Source organism: Hypomesus transpacificus, chromosome 26 (genome assembly GCF_021917145.1).
Source record: "Hypomesus transpacificus isolate Combined female chromosome 26, fHypTra1, whole genome shotgun sequence".
NCBI lineage: Eukaryota > Metazoa > Chordata > Actinopteri > Osmeriformes > Osmeridae > Hypomesus > Hypomesus transpacificus.
The window spans coordinates 6,745,783-6,763,764 of record NC_061085.1 but is presented as its reverse complement, the minus strand read 5'-3'; the positions used below and the strand labels follow the sequence as shown (position 1 = coordinate 6,763,764).

The 17,982-nt window shown below is 45.3% G+C and overlaps 4 protein-coding genes across 4 annotated transcripts in view; 2 read left to right on the top strand and 2 right to left on the bottom strand.

Moving 5' to 3' along the window:
* Positions 1-300: 300 nt before the first annotated feature.
* Positions 301-4,121, top strand: LOC124487553 (zinc finger protein 271-like). The gene is made up of 2 exons (XM_047049951.1): positions 301-429; positions 1,700-4,121. Exon 2 carries the CDS (start codon positions 1,945-1,947, stop codon positions 3,556-3,558), a length of 1,614 nt encoding a protein of 537 aa, XP_046905907.1. The 5' UTR covers positions 301-429; positions 1,700-1,944; the 3' UTR covers positions 3,559-4,121.
* Positions 4,122-4,205: 84 nt separating this feature from the next.
* mep1ba (meprin A subunit beta a) lies at positions 4,206-7,923 on the bottom strand. Its single transcript, XM_047050031.1, is given in 13 exon segments — positions 4,206-4,345; positions 4,512-4,766; positions 5,030-5,221; positions 5,604-5,756; positions 6,025-6,243; positions 6,657-6,783; positions 6,785-6,836; positions 6,958-7,075; positions 7,159-7,237; positions 7,357-7,400; positions 7,485-7,535; positions 7,740-7,767; positions 7,867-7,923. Coding segments are annotated over 13 exon segments (1,377 nt in total). The 3' UTR covers positions 4,206-4,343.
* A 343-nt stretch (positions 7,924-8,266) lies between these two features.
* On the bottom strand, positions 8,267-11,598 carry LOC124487232. The gene is given in 8 exon segments (XM_047049390.1): positions 8,267-9,109; positions 9,202-9,309; positions 9,438-9,546; positions 9,672-9,737; positions 9,867-10,083; positions 10,085-10,230; positions 10,334-10,552; positions 11,295-11,598. Coding segments are annotated over 8 exon segments (1,047 nt in total). The 5' UTR covers positions 11,396-11,598; the 3' UTR covers positions 8,267-9,028.
* Positions 11,599-12,437: 839 nt separating this feature from the next.
* trappc8 (trafficking protein particle complex subunit 8) overlaps positions 12,438-17,982 on the top strand; it is a 23,685-nt gene continuing 18,140 nt past the window's right edge. Inside the window, 3 exon segments of the mRNA XM_047049388.1 lie at positions 12,438-12,809; positions 14,330-14,493; positions 14,496-14,547. Of these exon segments, the coding sequence (XP_046905344.1) occupies positions 12,653-12,809; positions 14,330-14,493; positions 14,496-14,547 (373 nt within the window). The 5' untranslated portion in view covers positions 12,438-12,652.

Here is a 17,982-nt window from a genome sequence, read left to right as displayed (position 1 = left end):
TTCAAAATAATACAAACTGAATTGCGGATTGCATTGTCATTTGCACATTGAATTGTCATTTGACAACTGCTTTGTCATTTGAATTGGGGATTGCATTGTCACTTTGCGCATTGAATTGCTATTTGACAAATGAATTTCCATTTGAATAGAGTCTAATAAACTTCCATAGACGCATGCCTGCCTATCATTGTTGCCTTTTTACCGTGCTGGTGCCACTTGGTGTTCAACTGTGTTGATGTGCAACTGCATCTCGAGTGTTGGTATAGTTTGACGTGTTACAGTCATTGGTTTGTATCCACGGTCACGTGAGCACAAATGTAGTTTATCATACGTTAAGAGAAGTGTCTCTACGTTTGAACGTTTATTTTGAGACCTAATGTATTTAAAGATCAATGTACTGTTTTAACTGTTGTTCTAACAACTATGAAGGTAGGTGCTAGCATTGTATGCCTTGCTTTTGACGTTTTATCCAGGATTTGCGACTTTCTTCTTGGTTTTAAAGTCATTTCGGTGCTAGCTAGCTAGCTTTAGGCTACTTCCATTGTGTTGTTAGCTACATTTACTGTCATTTACTGCATTTAGCGACTTCCAAAAGAGAGCTTTACAAAAGTGCATATCACTGATCATAACAACAAGATATCCCCAAACATTTCGGGTAGCCAATATATGAAGCATACATTGTGAAAACTAAATAAGTCCCAAAGGGAAGAACAATTCAGTCTGTATTCATCGGCATATGTTAGTACGTTGTGAAAAGACTGTAATATTATGTTATGTTGTTAAGATGCAGACAGTGGTGTGAGTCTCAAGGTACGTACTCGTTTTGTTAACTTTAATTTGACCGCCCTCGTGGGCAGCATATAGATGTTGTGCTGTGTTCTGTATTGCTGCAGTGGAGCCAATACAAGTTGAGCGCTCATAAACATTCTGTGATTTATTTTCCATGTTGTTTAATTCTATCTTGTTTAACTACATGGTCTTATGGTTCTTTAGTTTTCACAATGTATGTGTGACGGTATGCAAGGGACGTGGCCACGCTACAAGGCGTCGTTCGCACGTTGTCCACACCACCACGCACCTCTGACTTGCCAAGCGTAACCACTACCAGCTACGCCAAAGAAAAGCTAGCTATTCGTTGACGCAGGTAGCCTATTACATACCTGAGGAGTGAGTTTCACAGGTTCACACCCGTCACATATGCTTCATGTTTTGGTTGCCTGCAATGTTTGGGGCTATCTCGTTGTTATGATCAGTGACCAATGCACTTTTTAGAACTATGCTCTCCTTTGGAAGTCGCTTTGGATAAAAACGTCCGCTAAATGCATACATGTAATGTAAATGTATGTTGTAACTATCCGTTTTAAATAGAAAATGAGACACATGCAAAAGAGTATATTTGTATTATTGGATTTCAAACTTTGCAGTTCCAATCCAAAGTCAGTTTATTTACATGTAATGCTTATTGTGTAGTAATTAATTATGCAGGCTATTATTATTTTGAAAATAACCAAATTACTATGGGGAGTTGTATGCCAGAGATTACGTCATCATAGTGTTGTGTTTCTCCAGTAAAAATAAACCTGAGTAACATACACCTCTCACCAAATGATCAACATGCAAACTGGACATTATGACAGACAAAGGAGTTCTTTTATATGTGAAAGCTGAGTTCTCATTAACTTGAAATTGTTTCTCCAAGATCCCCTACTGGCCAATCATACTTGAGCATGGGCGGAGACTACACAGAGAAGACACCTTAAAGCTCCAGAGAGACAACAAAGACTCAACCAGAGAGACTACAGAGAGAGACTCAACTATTGAAAGACTCAACCAGAAACAGCAGTAACCAGACAGAGGATCAACCAGAGAGAAACACGCTTCCAGAGAGGAGATACAAGACAGGTTTAAGAGAGACCAGACGGAGAACAAAGAGAGAGCTTAGTTATGGAGACACATCACTGTGATACATGTGGGAAGAGCCTTTCCTCATCCAGTAGCCTCAAGAAGCACATGAGGATCCACACTGGAGAGAAGCCCTACAGCTGTGACCTCTGTGGTAAAACCTTTAGCCATGCTAGTAGTTTGACAGTTCACTGCAGAATCCACACTGGAGACAAGCCATATAGCTGTGACCTCTGTGGTAAAACCTTTACCCATGCTAATAGTTTGACAGTTCACCGCAGAATCCACACTGGAGAGAAGCCCTACAGCTGTGACTTCTGTGGTAAAACCTTTACCCATGCTAATAGTTTGACAGTTCACTGCAGAATCCACACTGGAGAGAAGCCCTACAGCTGTGAATTCTGTGGTAAAACCTTTACCCATGCTAATAGTTTGACAGGTCACCGCAGAATCCACACTGGAGAGAAGCCCTACAGCTGTGACCTCTGTGATAAAACCTTTAGCCAGGCTGGCCCTTTCAGAGCTCATAGCAGGATCCACACTGGAGAGAAACCCTACAGCTGTGACCTATGTGATAAAACTTTTAACCACGCTTTCAGTTTCACAGTTCACTACAGAATCCACACAGGAGAGAAGCCCTACAGCTGTTACCTCTGTGGTAAAACATTTAGCCGTGCTAGCCATTTCAGAGTTCATAGCAGGATCCACACTGGAGAGAAGCCCTACAGCTGTGACCTCTGTGGTAAAACCTTTAGCCAGGCTTCCCATTTCAGAGCTCATAGCAGGATCCACACTGGAGAGAAGCCTTACAGCTGTGACCTCTGTGCTAAAACTTTTAACCTGGCTTCCACTTTGAAAACTCACCTCAGGATCCACACTGGAGAGAAGCTCTACAGCTGTGACCTCTGTGCTAAAACCTTTAGCAATGCTCGCAGTTTCACAGATCACCGCAGAATCCACACTGGAGAGAAGCCCTACAGCTGTGACCTCTGTGGTAAAACTTTTAGCCAGGCTGGCAGTTTCAGAGATCACAGCAGGATCCACACTGGAGAGAAACCCTACAGCTGTGATATCTGTGGTAAAACATTTAGCCGTGCTGGGAGTTTAACATCTCATAGAAAGATCCACACTGGAAAAAAGCCCTACAGCTGTGACCTCTGTGATAAAACCTTTTGCCAAGCTAGCAGTTTCACAGTTCACTGCAGAATCCACACTGGAGAAAAGCCCTACAGCTGTGACCTCTGTAGTAAAACCTTTAGCCATGCTAGCAATTTCATAGTTCACAGCAGGATCCACACTGGAGAAAAGCCCTACAGCTGTGACCTCTGTGGTAAAACCTTTAGCCAGGCTTCCCATTTCAGAGCTCATAGCAGGATCCACACTGGTGAAAAGCCCTACAGCTGTGACCTCTGTGGTAAAACCTTTAGCCATGCTGGCAATTTCATAGTTCACAGCAGGATCCACACTGGAGAAAAGCCCTACAGCTGTGACCTCTGTGATAAAACCTTTAGCCAGGCTGCCAATCTCAGAGTTCATAGCAGGATCCACACTGGGGAGAAGCCCTACAGCTGTGACCTCTGTGACTATTCAGGTAAAACAAATGACCATCTGAAGAGGCACCTGTGTGTCCACAGTAGAAAAAACCCAGAGCAGTGATGTCTGGGGCCAAGCTGTTCCAGCAGTCACCACCTGAGAGAATTTCTGTGTGACCCACAGCTGAACAAAAAAATCCCAAATCCTCTGTTTTAAGACTGCGCCTTCCAAGGTTTCTTCCATTTTTTTTCCCAACTGTTTAGCCTTTGTTAGAAACCTTGTGTCGGGGAAAATGTCGTAACACTAGACAAACACACAAGACAGAACACACATGCAAACAGGGTGAGGTTGTAACAGCCTGTGTTCTGCACTTCTCTTTCACCAACTGTCTTTGAAGGAGGGGAGCACTAAACTGCTCAAGGTTTGTTCTATTTTTTTCTTAGATTTTCCTTGTCTTCCTTGAGGTTTTAGGTTGGTTGAGGGGCAGTTCTATGGGCGTACATGAAGCTCTCTGCGGCATTGCTTGTAACAAGGCCTGGACAAATATAATTGATTTGAATTTGATCATTTGTCGTCCAATGCACACTGATCTTCATCCATTGTTGAAGAGTACAGACGCATTCTCTGTATTTACATTTGCAAGTGAAGGGTCTGAACTATGTTCCAATAAAATGTCTGAGCATGAACATGATTGTCTTTTTGAATCTCTGCATACAACATGGGTTAAAGAAAGTACCTTTAATGTTGCATTGAAAAATCTTTGTCATTAGAGAGCAGAATTATGTTGCTTGATTGAACAAAACTAGAGTTTAATTCACTTAAGATTATCCTTCATTATGAATGTCTTTAGGTTGTTGCTCATCTTCCATTGATGATCAGGGTTTCCAGAGTGGAGATGAAGGGAGACGTCCTGCAAAGATTTAAGATACAATTATTATCAATGTTGATAACTAATAAATATTTAACGCTGTAATAGACTCTTCCACAGACTACTATCCTATTCCTTGACCTACTTTTCAGTACAAAGTTAAAATCGTACTCTAATCCAGTTTAAATTTAGTAGCAGAATTCCTCACACTTCTGCTCCTTAATGTTCTCCAGCACCACCTCTCTGTCCTCCTGCCTCCACCTGGACCTCCGGGCATACACCACGCTCGCCGTGGCAACCACCAACATGGCCGCCGCCATAGACAGCGACACGGCCATCACAGCTGTGGTGCTCCTAGTGGACTCCTGGGGTGACACTTGAGCTGCTCTTTTTTCTTGGTAACCGTTACCACAGGCAACTGCCGAAGGAGGGAAGGGGTGAGTCTCCACCAGTCTGGACACGTCTGTGAGGGGGGGGGTGCAAGTTTGTCAACAGGAAAGGTCTACAAGTATGTTACAGGATGTAGACTGAGTTTTTCCTGTTCTGAGGCGTTCGTTCAGAACACTACCTTCCATGCTGATGAGGAAGACAGCCACTTTAAGGTAACGGAGACACATGACTCATAATCCTTACCTGGACGTACTCACAGGTAACTCAGTTTGACTGAATGAAGGTTGGCATTCCGACCAAACCCAATTGTTTAGTGAGAACCAATGATATGCAAACCTGGTACTCTTTGAACAAGTCTGAGTTTCCCTCTGGGGTTGGCCTGGTCGTACTCGCGCACCCACACCTTCAGAGCGTCGTCGGCGCCACCGCTGTTGTGGAGGTAGAACTGCAGACACTGAGACACTGAGAGGTGGGCGTGGTCGCCGGGGTTACCAGCGACTGTGCTGAAGTGCATGAAGAAGCCTTTTCCTACAGAGGCAAAAACAATCTTTTTATTTTCCTGACTCAAAATAAAAATGTCAAATTAAGATTAATTAAGATTCAACTACGGTTAGATTCTAATCACAATGATGATGGGAGTCCTTTGTGAACTAGAGGAGACTCGTAAATTATTGTAACACCACCGTTAAAATGTCCTCAGACAAACAACTCGCTGGGGGACATTGACCTTTCCAGCCATAATCTTTATCTGCGCAGGAGTAGATGACCCACAAAAGCAACATAATCATCTGGTAACTGCTCTGCTCTATGGACCTTGAAGCTTGCACCCTGGATTTTACTGTGTGTGTGTGTAAAGAGAAAGAGATGGAGAGAGAGAGAGATAGACCGAGAAAGAGGGACTCTGTCTCACCCTTGCAGTCTCCCATCTCAGTGTAATCAGTTTGGGGCCCCCCATCAACGTGGTTTCTGCGTTCCCAAGGTCTGTTCCCCTCGGGGCCCTGAATCATCCCACAGATGTTCTCCTTCTCAAAGCTGCAGGAGTCCAAGTACGTAGATGATGCGGCTGGTGGGGGGGAGGGGGAAGGGGGAGGGGGTAGGGGTAAACAGTTACTCCAGTGTATTAACCCAACATGTTTTAAAACAGAGATTGCACGTCTATTTTATTGATAATGATAATCAACTGTTATCTGAAAAGCCTTTATTTGCATTCACCAAAGATTCATATCTTGCTGCCACATAGAATATGATTCTTGATTATAGCAATAAACATCTCCTTTTGGTAAACGGGGCGAACCCGTTCGATGACTGGCAAAATGATTGTCCGGACTCACTGCAGTTGTACAGCCTGTTGAGCTTGCGAAGGTCACTGTCGCTGAACTCCATCCGTTGGCCTATCACGTCCATGAAGTGGGGTATCTTGGTGACGATGGTGGGCTCCTTGCCGACGTTGAACGCTGTCTTGCTGTAGTGCATCACTGAGCCGTAGTCATAGGGGACGTTCAGGGCACTCGACTCTGTGTCATCGTACGTGTTGAAGTTATGCTCTTTGCCTATAAGAAAGACAGGTTTTGTTTGGGGAAATGTTTCTGCACATTCAGGGATATACAGTATGCTAAACACGTATACAATACAATACTTTTACAGGGTTACATTACGGCAATTTATATTTTATATTTTATTTTAATTATATTCCACTTAGTATTGCTATCTTATGTACCCTTAGTATAGTTGAACCACATATTTAAATGTAAGATTCCTATATGTTTATTGTATGCACCTTCCTGCCAAAGCAAATTCCTTGTCTGTGCAAACTTTCATGGCGAATAAATCCCTTTCTGATTCATTCAATGGCCGTTTTAATGATTACATTGAAAAGCGCGAGGACCATATTTGCGCTAATGTTAAATGAGTTAACTGGTGGTTAATAGTGGTGGCTATAACGATGACTTGATTAGCTTGTCACCTGCTTCTATGCGGTCCCAAATGATGTCCACGTAGTCATCTCGGTCTGCTCTGGACTGCTCGTGCCACAGACCCAGGGCGTGCAGGAATTCATGCTCCACTGTCGCCCGACGATCACAGTTGTGCCCTTATGGACAACCTCTGTTTCCCCACACGCCTGTTCCCCACAGACGAAAAACACCTGAGGAGGAGGAGGAGAAACAGAGGGGTCGACAAAAGGGCGCGGGTGTCAAACAACGTCAACTCGAGCACGAACAAACGGGCGTGCGTGTGGGTCTCTGTATGTCAAAGTTTCTGCTCGCCCGCTCCCTTTAAAGACAGATATGTAGTTCTCCTCTCTCTTCCAAGGGGTAAAATGAATGCAGGTCTTCAGTCCATACTGCTCAAAAGCCTTGAGTATCACCCCCTTGGCATTTATATCTGCACAGTAACAGGAAATACACATGAACATAAAGAGTAATACAGACTGGAAAGAGAGAAAAGGTGTGTGTAACCAGTCGTACCCAGACTGTCCTCCAAGTAGTAAGGTATTGTGGTAGGCCAGCGATATTTTTCTCCTATGATGGTGTTCCGGCTGTCTGCCTTTCTCAAAGTGAGCAAGAATGTCAGACTGTTTACTGTCATCAGCACTACTACGACTTTGAGAGTGGAGGGAAGAGAGTGAAGAAAGTCTGTGTACATGCACATGCACTGGAACTCACCTCATCCATCACGATATCACCCTCCACCAGGTCCAGACCTGCCTCTGCAAAAGCACACACGCAGTTGACAGATGTCCCGGCACCAGAGTGCCGTCTCAACGCAGTTCAGGTGTGACGTTTTCACTGACCTTCGTTGATGTCCAAAATGTCCCGGTCTTTTCCTTCATCCTCGTCTATTTCTGCAGGTCAGGAGATATTGCTCATTGAACAACTAATAAATCCTGCTCAGGTGCACGCCACATACTTTTTCTATGGCGACAGTATGTATGCACATGGAAGTGTACAGTATATTACTTTTTAATGTTATATCAATGCCACCTTTAGTTCATTAAAAGTATGGGGTGAACGGAAATCAATACATGAATGTACAAAGTTTCACCCACCGGTTTCACTTGTTAGCTTAGATGATGTCTAAGGAACGAAACAAAGCACAAAGGGATGTCTTAAACATAGCAAGGTTTTACGTGAGGATCCATTTCTTGAGCGTTAATGGTGGAAAATCACACTCACCAAGCTGTTTTGACGGCTGAGCAGCACAAGCACCAGAAGGAACCACCTGTGGGCCATGGCTAACCACAGGTTTAATTCACCTGCACGTTTGTGTGTGTGTGTGTGTGTGTCGGTTTGTATGGGGAAAGAAGGAACATAGACCACTTGAGTGTTTAATCTAGCCCTGGTCTGAGGGAGATGATGCGTGGATTGCAAGAGAGAAGCAATAACTGATTTTATGGTTCTGGATAAGATAATGTACTTTGCTGTCAAATACTGTATTACTGATGACGAGTTAATAAACCTGATTAGCTTATGTAAGTATTACAGGGCTTTGGTGTAAGAACAGCAGCAGTATGCACAAGCACACACACATTCATAAACGAACACAACAGACAAAAAAAAACAGACAAAACAAGGATTTACTAGAACCCACTATCTCTGATTCAAAATTCCTTTATTTGTAGTTGCATTACAAAAGGCGCATTACACTATACACTAGAACAGAGATACATAGTGTGTTTTTACAGTACAAAGAAAAGGCTGTTCAAATAAAGTGATTTTTTGGCCAATTGGTTTGCACTTGTAAAATGTAATGTACAATCATACAAACAGTTAGTTCTATTTTATCCAAGCATTTGGATATCTGCTACGACCAAATCACAGCCATGCTGATATTCAGCAATAACGCACTTCTTCTCGTGTGATTTTGCTTAAATATTGCCCATATTTCTGACGATGGTTCCAGCCACTCCCCTCTGGCAGAAGAATGCGGTCCATCAGGACCAAAACCAGATGCCATAAGAACAGTTTCTTTCCATCTCCTGCTGGCCTCTTCAACAAGGCCAAGGACCCCCACTGACCATCCACCACCTATTTGCACATTGCACCAGCCACCTTGTCATATTGCACCAGCCACTTTGTCATATTGCACAAGCCACCTTGTCATATTGCACTATGTTGCCCTATTTTTATATGTACATCTATTTTAGATTTTATATCTTACATATTGTTTAGTTATTTTGTATTAGTTATACTTTTGTACATTCTACTTTTATATTTAAGATCCGTATATGTTTATTGTATGCACCTTCCTGCCACAGTGAATTCCTTGTTTGTGTGAACGTACAGGGCGATTAGTAAAACAAATTCTTATTCTGATGTCATACATTTCCATGTGACATTATCCGGAATTCTGCTTGTTGGCTCTGTAAGACTCAAATATGGCATCTTGTTCATTCATCGGGTCGCTTTGGCTAATATTCTGTGAAACAGAAATACATGTAATTAGTGTGTGTGCATGTGTTTGTGTGTGCATGTGTGTGTGTTTGTGTGCATGTGTGTGTGTGTGTATACCGTGTAGTCGTTGGTGTAGTAGCAGTGTCTCAGGTTCAGATGTGCGATAAAATCTCTGCTGACTTGGGTTGGGTTCCCGTGTGGCAGAGACACACAGACAGGGCACACCTGAAAGGCAGCAGAGAGTGAGGTTATGCGTCGCTAGCACATGAAACACAAGTTCTAGCGATTCGAATTCAAATGAATGAATACAGTTAAATGTCAAATGAATACGAGTTGTGAAGAAAGTTGCTGACCACACTCCTTCTGTCCTGGAGGTGGTTCTGGTTACAGTGTTCTAGAAGGTCTAACTCATCCAGACCTCCTTCTTCACAGTATGGGCAGGAAAAGGTCATCACGGCGGTACTGGGAGATAAAGAAAGAAAAAGAGACATTGTTCATGTTTCTATAAACAAACAAATAGCTGAAGGAAGACACACTACTTTCCAACTCCGTTCTAAACCAAGGGCATTCTCTGAGATATGTTTTACCTCAGTGGCTGGCTTAGGTGGATCGACTGGTTAAACTGGAATTCCTCCAATATGTCTTCCTGATCACTGAGAGAGGTGGGGCCAATGAGAGTGATGAAGGTTAGGCGATAATGGTAAGAGACTTCACAATATTATGGACACACACACGAAATGTTCGACGAAAAGCTCGCACACCCTCACGCTCCCATGACTTACTCAGAATCGTTGTCAGACGAGAGGGATAATAAAGAGGATAGGAACGGAGAGGAATGAGTTGTTGTGGGCAGTGGAGCTGAGATAGGGAGGACAGGGGTGGCGGGGAGGACAGGGGTGGAAGGGGCTTGTTGCGACGCAGACACAGGCCCACTGGGGCGAAATCGAGGCGTGGGGATGGGCCTGAGTGTGGCCGCGGAGCGGGGGGGGGGGTATGGGGGCAGGCCGGGTGGTGACGGAGGCGGCGTGCGCTGTGGCAGAAGTAGAGTTGTTTGCCGAGGACGCTCCAAGGTCTCTCGGAGTCTGATTCGTCAGGGTGGGCAAAAAGAGCTGGCTTCGCGCTAGCTGAAGTCTGAGCTGTGTCAGTCTGTGTGAAAACAAAAACACATTCACTTAATCCTGTTCTTAAACACTCTCTTTGACTCCTTTAAAAAGGTATAAGGTCTGTGTGCTCAGACAAAGTCTCTCACCCCAAGTAGGCATCTCCCCGGTATCTTTCTTGTGCAGGAACAGGCTGCCCTCTCAGACCAATCAGAGGAATGCCAAACCTCTGGGCTGCTCTGAGTGCGGCATTACTAGAGGCGTCATCAACATTAATGTTCATGATATCACAGGGTTGCACTCTTCCTCTGCATTTTGGGCAGTGGCAATTCACTTTGAGAGCATGACTCAGGCACTGACGGCAGAATCTGTTAAATACATAGAAAGTACATGCTGTTAGTGGCGGTTCAGAGAGAATCTACCAATCAGAGTTCATGTAAACATTGGTGCTTCCTTCTGTGTTATTTAGACGAACCACTTCTTTTTCCAGTGCAGTCAGGTGATGTGGAAAATTACCATCTTATGGTAATCATGATGATGGTTAAATATTCTCTTCCACTTTCACTTTTGGATTGCCCTTCTGTTTTTATTGTTTACCAGAAATATTGACAGAGGGCAACCAAGTCATAAACCTGTTCGAGTACATCTTTGCCTTATTATTTTTCAGTCAAAACACATCCTTTACAAATCATTAACATTTAAAATGATAGATTGGATCTACATTTTATGGGGTGATCCTAGACCACATTTAGCAGTAACTAGCTGTTGTACTTTGCTGCTGCTTGGTGAACAGTCTACCCACAACCAGATTCGTATAGAACTGACCTAGTTAGGGTTGGAATTGATTAGGGAAGAGTTGCACTTTACAAATCGATTGATAAAAATAGCCCTGGGGAAGGGGAATCTACTCAAGATTTCCTCTACTGCTGAAAACGAGATAGGCAAGTAAATCTTTGTAAACTTTGAGGTTGAGACAGCACTGAGGCAACATTGTTCATTTTGAGAAAACGATGCTATCCTTACCTTTTCCTTGCTAGCAAGACAGTTGGGTGGCTGATAGACATCTAATAAAAATGACAATAGGTTAAATGAGCATTAGAGGTAACTTACTCATGGCTGCAGAGGGAGAGGCGGTAAGGGTCAGTGAGGGGCCCTATACAGATTGGACAATCTGACTTGGACTCAGGTGAGGCTTCTGCGGAGGGCTCCATACTTGCGACTACCTCGTCTTCCAGTCAACTTCAGACAATGTAGGTCTTCTGAAAGTGGCAGCTAATAAAAATTGCAGCTGCAGCCCTACCAAAAGTACCTGCTTCGCTGCCAACATGTACACACCCAGTTCCAGCACACTGGAGGGACTCTTCGGTCACACTGGGACTTCCCGCACTGCTCCCTTCCTGAAAGTAACTCTATCTTGCATGTATCTTGTGTGTGTGTGTGTGTCAGAGAGAGAGAGAGAGGGGGGGGGGGGGGGGGGGGGGGGGGGGGTGAGGGAGAGAGAGAGAGAGACAAACAGAGAGAGAGAGAGAGAGAGAGAGAGAGAGAGAGAGAGAGAGAGAGAGAGAGAGAGAGAGAGAGAGAGAGAGAGAGATAGAGAGAGAGAGAGAGAGCGATGAGAGAGACAGAGAGTTGGACATGCAAAGTCAAAACAAACAATCATAGAAACATTAGACTTGGTTCAGATTAAACATAATAGTGCTCATAAAAGTAACCCCATAATGAGTAAGTAACCAAAATAATTCAAAGACTTACAGCTTGTCCGGACACAGGCTCAGTCTCTATTCTAGTTTTTTGTACCTGACTCCAGCTGTCGAACTGGCGATTATAACATTCTCGTTGAGAACTATGTTGGGATTTGTGGATCCAATTGTGTAGATGGTATTTATCAAGGCTCTGCTCAGCCCATTGCTCTTTTCTATCTATGCTGCGTCTTGGCAACATATTTAACATTTTGGTGTAATTTATACTACGTGACTGACGCAGTTATACATTTCCCTTAAAGCCTGGAGAACATCCCTGTTGTAGAAAAATTTGTTTCAACTCTACAATAAGGAAATTGATGATTTTATAATGTCTTACTTCTCAACTCTTTACTCATTCTAGGACCAAAAACAACATCAACAACAACTAAAACAAGAAGAACGTTGTGATCAGATCAAACGTATAATGTTGTAAAAGTGTTGCTACCACTATTAGCTGAAAATAATGACTATTACTAAGGGTCAACTTTTAATATGATAAGTAGCCGCAAGGACTCGGTGGCACTTGGAGGACTCGACATCACATGATCACGTCAGAGCTCCACAGGAAACGAATCGATCAGCAGGCAACTGTAGAATTCAACATGGCTGTTACCTACTGACAGTCGGAGAGTTGTTTTCAACTCGGAGGAGGGTAGCGTTTCACTGTCAAATCCGTAGAGATAGGAAAAAACACATTTGTAATATTGTCCTCTCGCACAGACAGCAATGGCTCAGTGCGTCCAGTCGGTGCAGGAGTTCATCCAGGACTCGTTTGTCCCTATGGTGGCCGTTCTGTGCAGCGAAGATGCGGAGAAAGTGACTCGCAAAAACAACCTCAATTTCTCGGAGCTGCTTCGGCCTTTCTGCCGGTTAACCTCTGAAGGTAGGTGCTTTGATCATCAAAAATATGGGAATTGTACTCCAAGACAGTTGCATGAATATATTGCTTTGGTAACGTCAGACACAAATGCGTCGAAATATAGAGCTACATTCTCGGTAGCTAGCTAGCTAGCATTAGCTAGCATGCTAGCCTTTGTAATGTGAGTCAGCTTGCACTTGATGTATATTTGTACTTAGCTAACAACGTTAGCTAGACTACATATCGGTATGTGACTTGGAGGCTAAACAGTTAGCAAGCTAGCTACTTTCAGAGGTAGCCAGTTAGCCAAATCCCACTGTCATGGCTAGCTGTCAGTGACACTGACAGGAAGGGCTGTAAGATGTGGCGCTATACCACCCAGGCCAGGGCCCGGTCTGGTTTCCTCTCCCGACACTGACAGTCACCCGAGAGGTTACATTGTCATTTGAGCAGTCACTGCTCTTTTTTTTGTGGGTCATAGTACGCCGGTGCGGCAGCTTTCTAGTGTATTTTGCTTGCGGGTTGGCTGGACTTGGGTTCAGTTTAGGCTAGGAGGCCCAGCCCAATTGGGGGGCATGGCTATATCTCCCTCGCCTCTTCTGTCTCCTCTAGCCCATACTACAGCTAGCCAATTAGCTCTGTAACGCTACATAATTAGCTAGTGTGCCATAGGCAATGGCTACTGGAAACTACTAGCTGGCTAACTGGTACATTTTTTAATGGGTGCCAGCAATGACACTGCACAACAAGTGCCAAGATTGCATTGCTGAGATGAAGAGCAGGTTATGTATATTGCATGCCAGCTGGTACACCAACAAGTTACGACATGGACTCCCACCATCCAATCCAGTGGATTAGCTAAGCACCTTTTAGTAGATTAGGTTGTCCCCGCATTTGCCTTAAACGCTGCTTTACCAGCACTTGCAGTGAAGCACCTTAAGGTGGCTGTGAACTGCACAAGAGCTAGCTATCTCTTCACATTTTGAGAAGTATGTTTAGCCAAATAACGACAGAGACAACGTAGTCATTGTCCTCTTGTTCTTCGAGAGAGTTGTGTGGCACTAGCCATTTCATTTCTGTATGAATGTGTGTAGATTTGTTGACTGGGCGAAAGAAGACAGGAGACTTTAGAGAGTTGACATTCTGCTGTTTTTACGACTACTGGACACGAGACAGAAACTAGCTTACGTGTGCCGTAACCTCAGCACTGTGGTTAAGTATGTACAGGGCATACTACACATGGATAACACTTACGTCGTCCAGAACACCCATGTAGGTCTGCGGCCTGCACTCTGACCTTTACATTTACATTTAGTCATTTAGCAGACGCTCTTATCCAGAGCGACTTACAGTAAGTACAAGGGCTTTCCCCCGAGACAAGTAGGGTGAAGTGCCTTGCCCAAGGACACAGCATAATTTGACTCGGCCGGGAATCGAACCAGCAACCTTCTGATTAAAAGCCAGATTCCCTAACCGCTCAGCCATCTGACCCCCCCCCCCCCCCCCCCCCACTGACGCATGACACGTGTCCGTGCATCTCCCAGGTCACATAAGAGACCCTAACAACCAGGTGCAGGGGGTGAAGAACCTGCGCATCAGCGTGAACAACGTGGTGACGCGCCCCACCTCCGCGCCCGTGTCTGGCGTCCCGGGCCCCGCCCACCGCAAGCTGCTCAGCGAGGTGGTGTCGGCGTGCCAGCCGGCCGAGGGGGGGTGGCGGCCAATGTCATCACAGCCGGGGACCACGACCTCAACATCAGCGGTGAGTTTACCTGCACGGCCTTGGAGGACAGTGGAAGGGGTGGGGGGGGGGTTGCTAGGGTTTGGCGGGGGGTCTGGGGAGAGGGGAGGAGTGTGGGCGAAGGACAGGAAATGGCTGGTGGTCAAATGTAACGTTTTGCTGACGCAGGTCAAATTCTATTTTTACGGCTGCCGGAATAAAACGCTTGGCCGCATTGCTTTGAATCTATGGCGTTTTATTATTGTTGTTGTTTTGTTTTTTTACTTTGGAGGTTAGTTGCGATGGGCTCATTGGTCTGAGTGTGAAACGCTACATTTACATTTAGCCAAGCAAGCACCCAAAGAACATGATTGCTACTTTTGTACACTGTGGTAGCAGCATTGTGTTATAAGGCTGTCTCTCATCAGCAGGGACTTGGTCACCTGTCAATTTAAGGGATTATATGATACGATCCATTTGAAGTGGTTAATATCTTTAAATGTGTGTGGATCTTCCATAAGCAATATACAGCCTATTTACTCTATATGCTAAGAAATAGAACCTTGAGCTCTTTCTTTTTTTTTTTTTCTTTTTTTTTTTTTTGCTGTGACAATTATTCATCTTGCCTGCAGAGGGCAGTAAACACAAAGGGTGACAAGTGATTTCTGTGATGTTCATCATTGGTTGTGTGTGGGATGTGTGACTTCTGTATTGATAACCTTTTACCCATTATTGTTTTTGTGTACTCACCTGGCTGCATCACGGGTAAGAGCCTTCCTAAGATGTTTAGCAACAGTGTTATTAACTGGTCATTCCTATGTTCGATTAAACAGAATTGGCCATGAAATGCCATGCCAAAATATGAGATTAAATTGATGTCAAGCATTAACATTTAAACAAACCAACAATTTCAATCTCTGCGTCTATAATTACATAATAATTCTAGCATTTCTGTGATATTTGACAAGGTATGACCAGAAACTAACAAAGTGGCGGTGTTAAAGTTGTGGTATAGACCACTTTGTGCGTGATGGTCCCTTACTGTATAATTCCCTTCACAGTTACCACCAACTCTGATTGACATGCACTGCTTGGCCAAAAACAGCCTCCTCTAACCCCAAGACGTAAACCTAACTGCAATGGCCTGTGTTAGTATATTGTATCTTGCATGGGTATGCTTTTTCCCCCCCAATGCAAAGTTCTGCTTTGAGGTGAAAGAATGCAGTGCAGAGACTAGGCCCCTCGCCTCCCGGCCCAGTCGTCGAAGGCGCAGCTCTGCGTCCGCCCGCGGCGCTAGCCCCCGCGCGACGCCCGCCGGAGCGTTAGCGCTTCGGTGGGAAGGTCTGAACTGGTGTGACAGGTGATGGGATGTTGCTAACACTGGTCCTGACTCTCTCCTCCCTCCCCCCCCCGCCGTCAGATCGCTCTCTTAAAGCGAGCGTCCCCTGGTACTGTGACTGGAGGGACACGCTAACGGAACTGGGCTCCTCCAAGCATTACACAGGTACTCTCACCCCTGCGCCGGTGTAGGGGGGGAGGGGGGCGGGGGCCCTCTCCTCCTCCCTTTAGATCTAGCGGGCTGTCCTTCCTCCCATCCCTCTTCACTTCTTCCTCCCTCCCTCTTCACTTCTCCCTCCCTCTCTCTCTCTTTCTCGCTCTCTCTTTGTCTCGCTCCGTAGCTGAACTGTGTAGCAGACTCTTACCCGTGACCTGATCTCTGCTTTCTCTCTTACAAGGTGGTTGGTGCCTTTTGACATTCACATTTCACAGTTTCTAATTAGGTGACTCACAGCATTGAAGCTCAATTTCTTTTCCCTCTTCGCTCCTTGTGCAGCTCCTGACATGACACCGGAGGGCCTATATAAATATGGTTATTAGTATTTTTGATCGTATTTCCTCCAATTCAGTGTGTGTTTCAAATTCAGTCTATTGCCAGTGTAAAAATGGAGTGTCTGCAGTCGAAAGGAAGGCATGTTGGCAGGTGAACGTTCCACCTGCAGTTCAGTGAAGGATGTGATGCAGCAACTGTAGCTTTCCAATGCTGGGAGTCCCTCCCTCTCCTGAAGGTTTTTTTTTTTTACAAGGTTCTTCCGTGGACCCTGAGGAACCCACACCAGTCTCAGAATCAGAAAGCAAGACCTGTGGCTTCTCTCAAGACACGTCACGGTCTTGTTTGGCTGCACAATTCATAGCAAGAGAATCAATGGTTCATATATATATATATATATATATATATCCATATAAAGTCCATTTATATAAATTGTTTGTTTGAGCGTCCCCATCCTTATGGTATCCAATTTGATGTCAGCTGCATCTTTTCTTTGTCAAAGACGATTCACAGGTTTATGCCCCCCGTCACCAAATTGAAATGAATAATCAGTGTAGCAGCGTGTCATTCTTGACCTCCAGCGATTATCTTCTAGCGGAGCGCATCAAAACCGCAGTGAAGTCTGTCAGGGAGGTATCGGGGATCAATCACCCCCCCCCCCCCCCCACACACACACACACACACTGTGCCCTGTGTGGAGTGGCCGTCTGTTCCGAACACGGATCGATGCGGCGAAGCGCTCCAAACGCTGGACGTCCTCGTTACGGGCTTTTCGTTCCGAAGGCCTCGCCGCGGAGCGAGACGCTCTCAGCTCTGTTGGCGCTCTGCCATCGATTGGGGGCCCTAAACACACCTGCTGTGATCTGTCTGTGCGTCTGCCTGGCAAGCGTGCAATCAGCAGAGGGGCGCGGGGGGAGGAGGCCTTGCGACCCGCAGCCTTTCTCAGAACTCCCTGAGATAGCAGCACCACATCTCCAGTATCGGATGCTCCAGCCAAACAGTTGGACCTCCAGATCACCCCTCCACCCCCCTAGCCCCCCCCCCCCCCCCCCCCCCCCCGAGACGTGTATTCTTCTGGAACAGAGTCAAAGGCTGAACTAGGGTGGCTTGATGACGATTACACTATTCCAGGATTGTTTTGTATTCTTCAAAGCTTTTAAAAGCTCGTCCTTCATTTCGAATGCGTTATCCAGAAACAGGCAGATTACTCTACAGATGTCACACTGTGATGAACAGTTTCCTCCTTTTTGCAATTTTTTTTGTCATGGCAACCGTGTCTATTTCCGCGGTTGTTTTATATGCTAATTCGAAATGGCGGTGATCACAAGGGCATGCCGCGCAACAAGAGTGTTGGAAACAACAAAAGAACAAAATAATCTGCCATCATGGAAATCAGTAATTTGTCCATGCTTTTTTTTCTCTCCCTTCTTCTCCCTCCCAAGAGTATCCTCTCATAACAATCAACCCTTTCTCCGGTCCCCGCGGCTATGATCCCAACGTGTTGCTGATAGTGTCTAGGTCCCCCCCATCCTCCCCAGCTCCGACTAATAGCTCGCCGTCTCGCTTCGGCGTTTCCTCTCCCCCTTTCTCTCCAGCGACCACGCCCTGGTTCGAGGCCTACCGGGAGAGCTTCCTCCAGTCCATGCCCG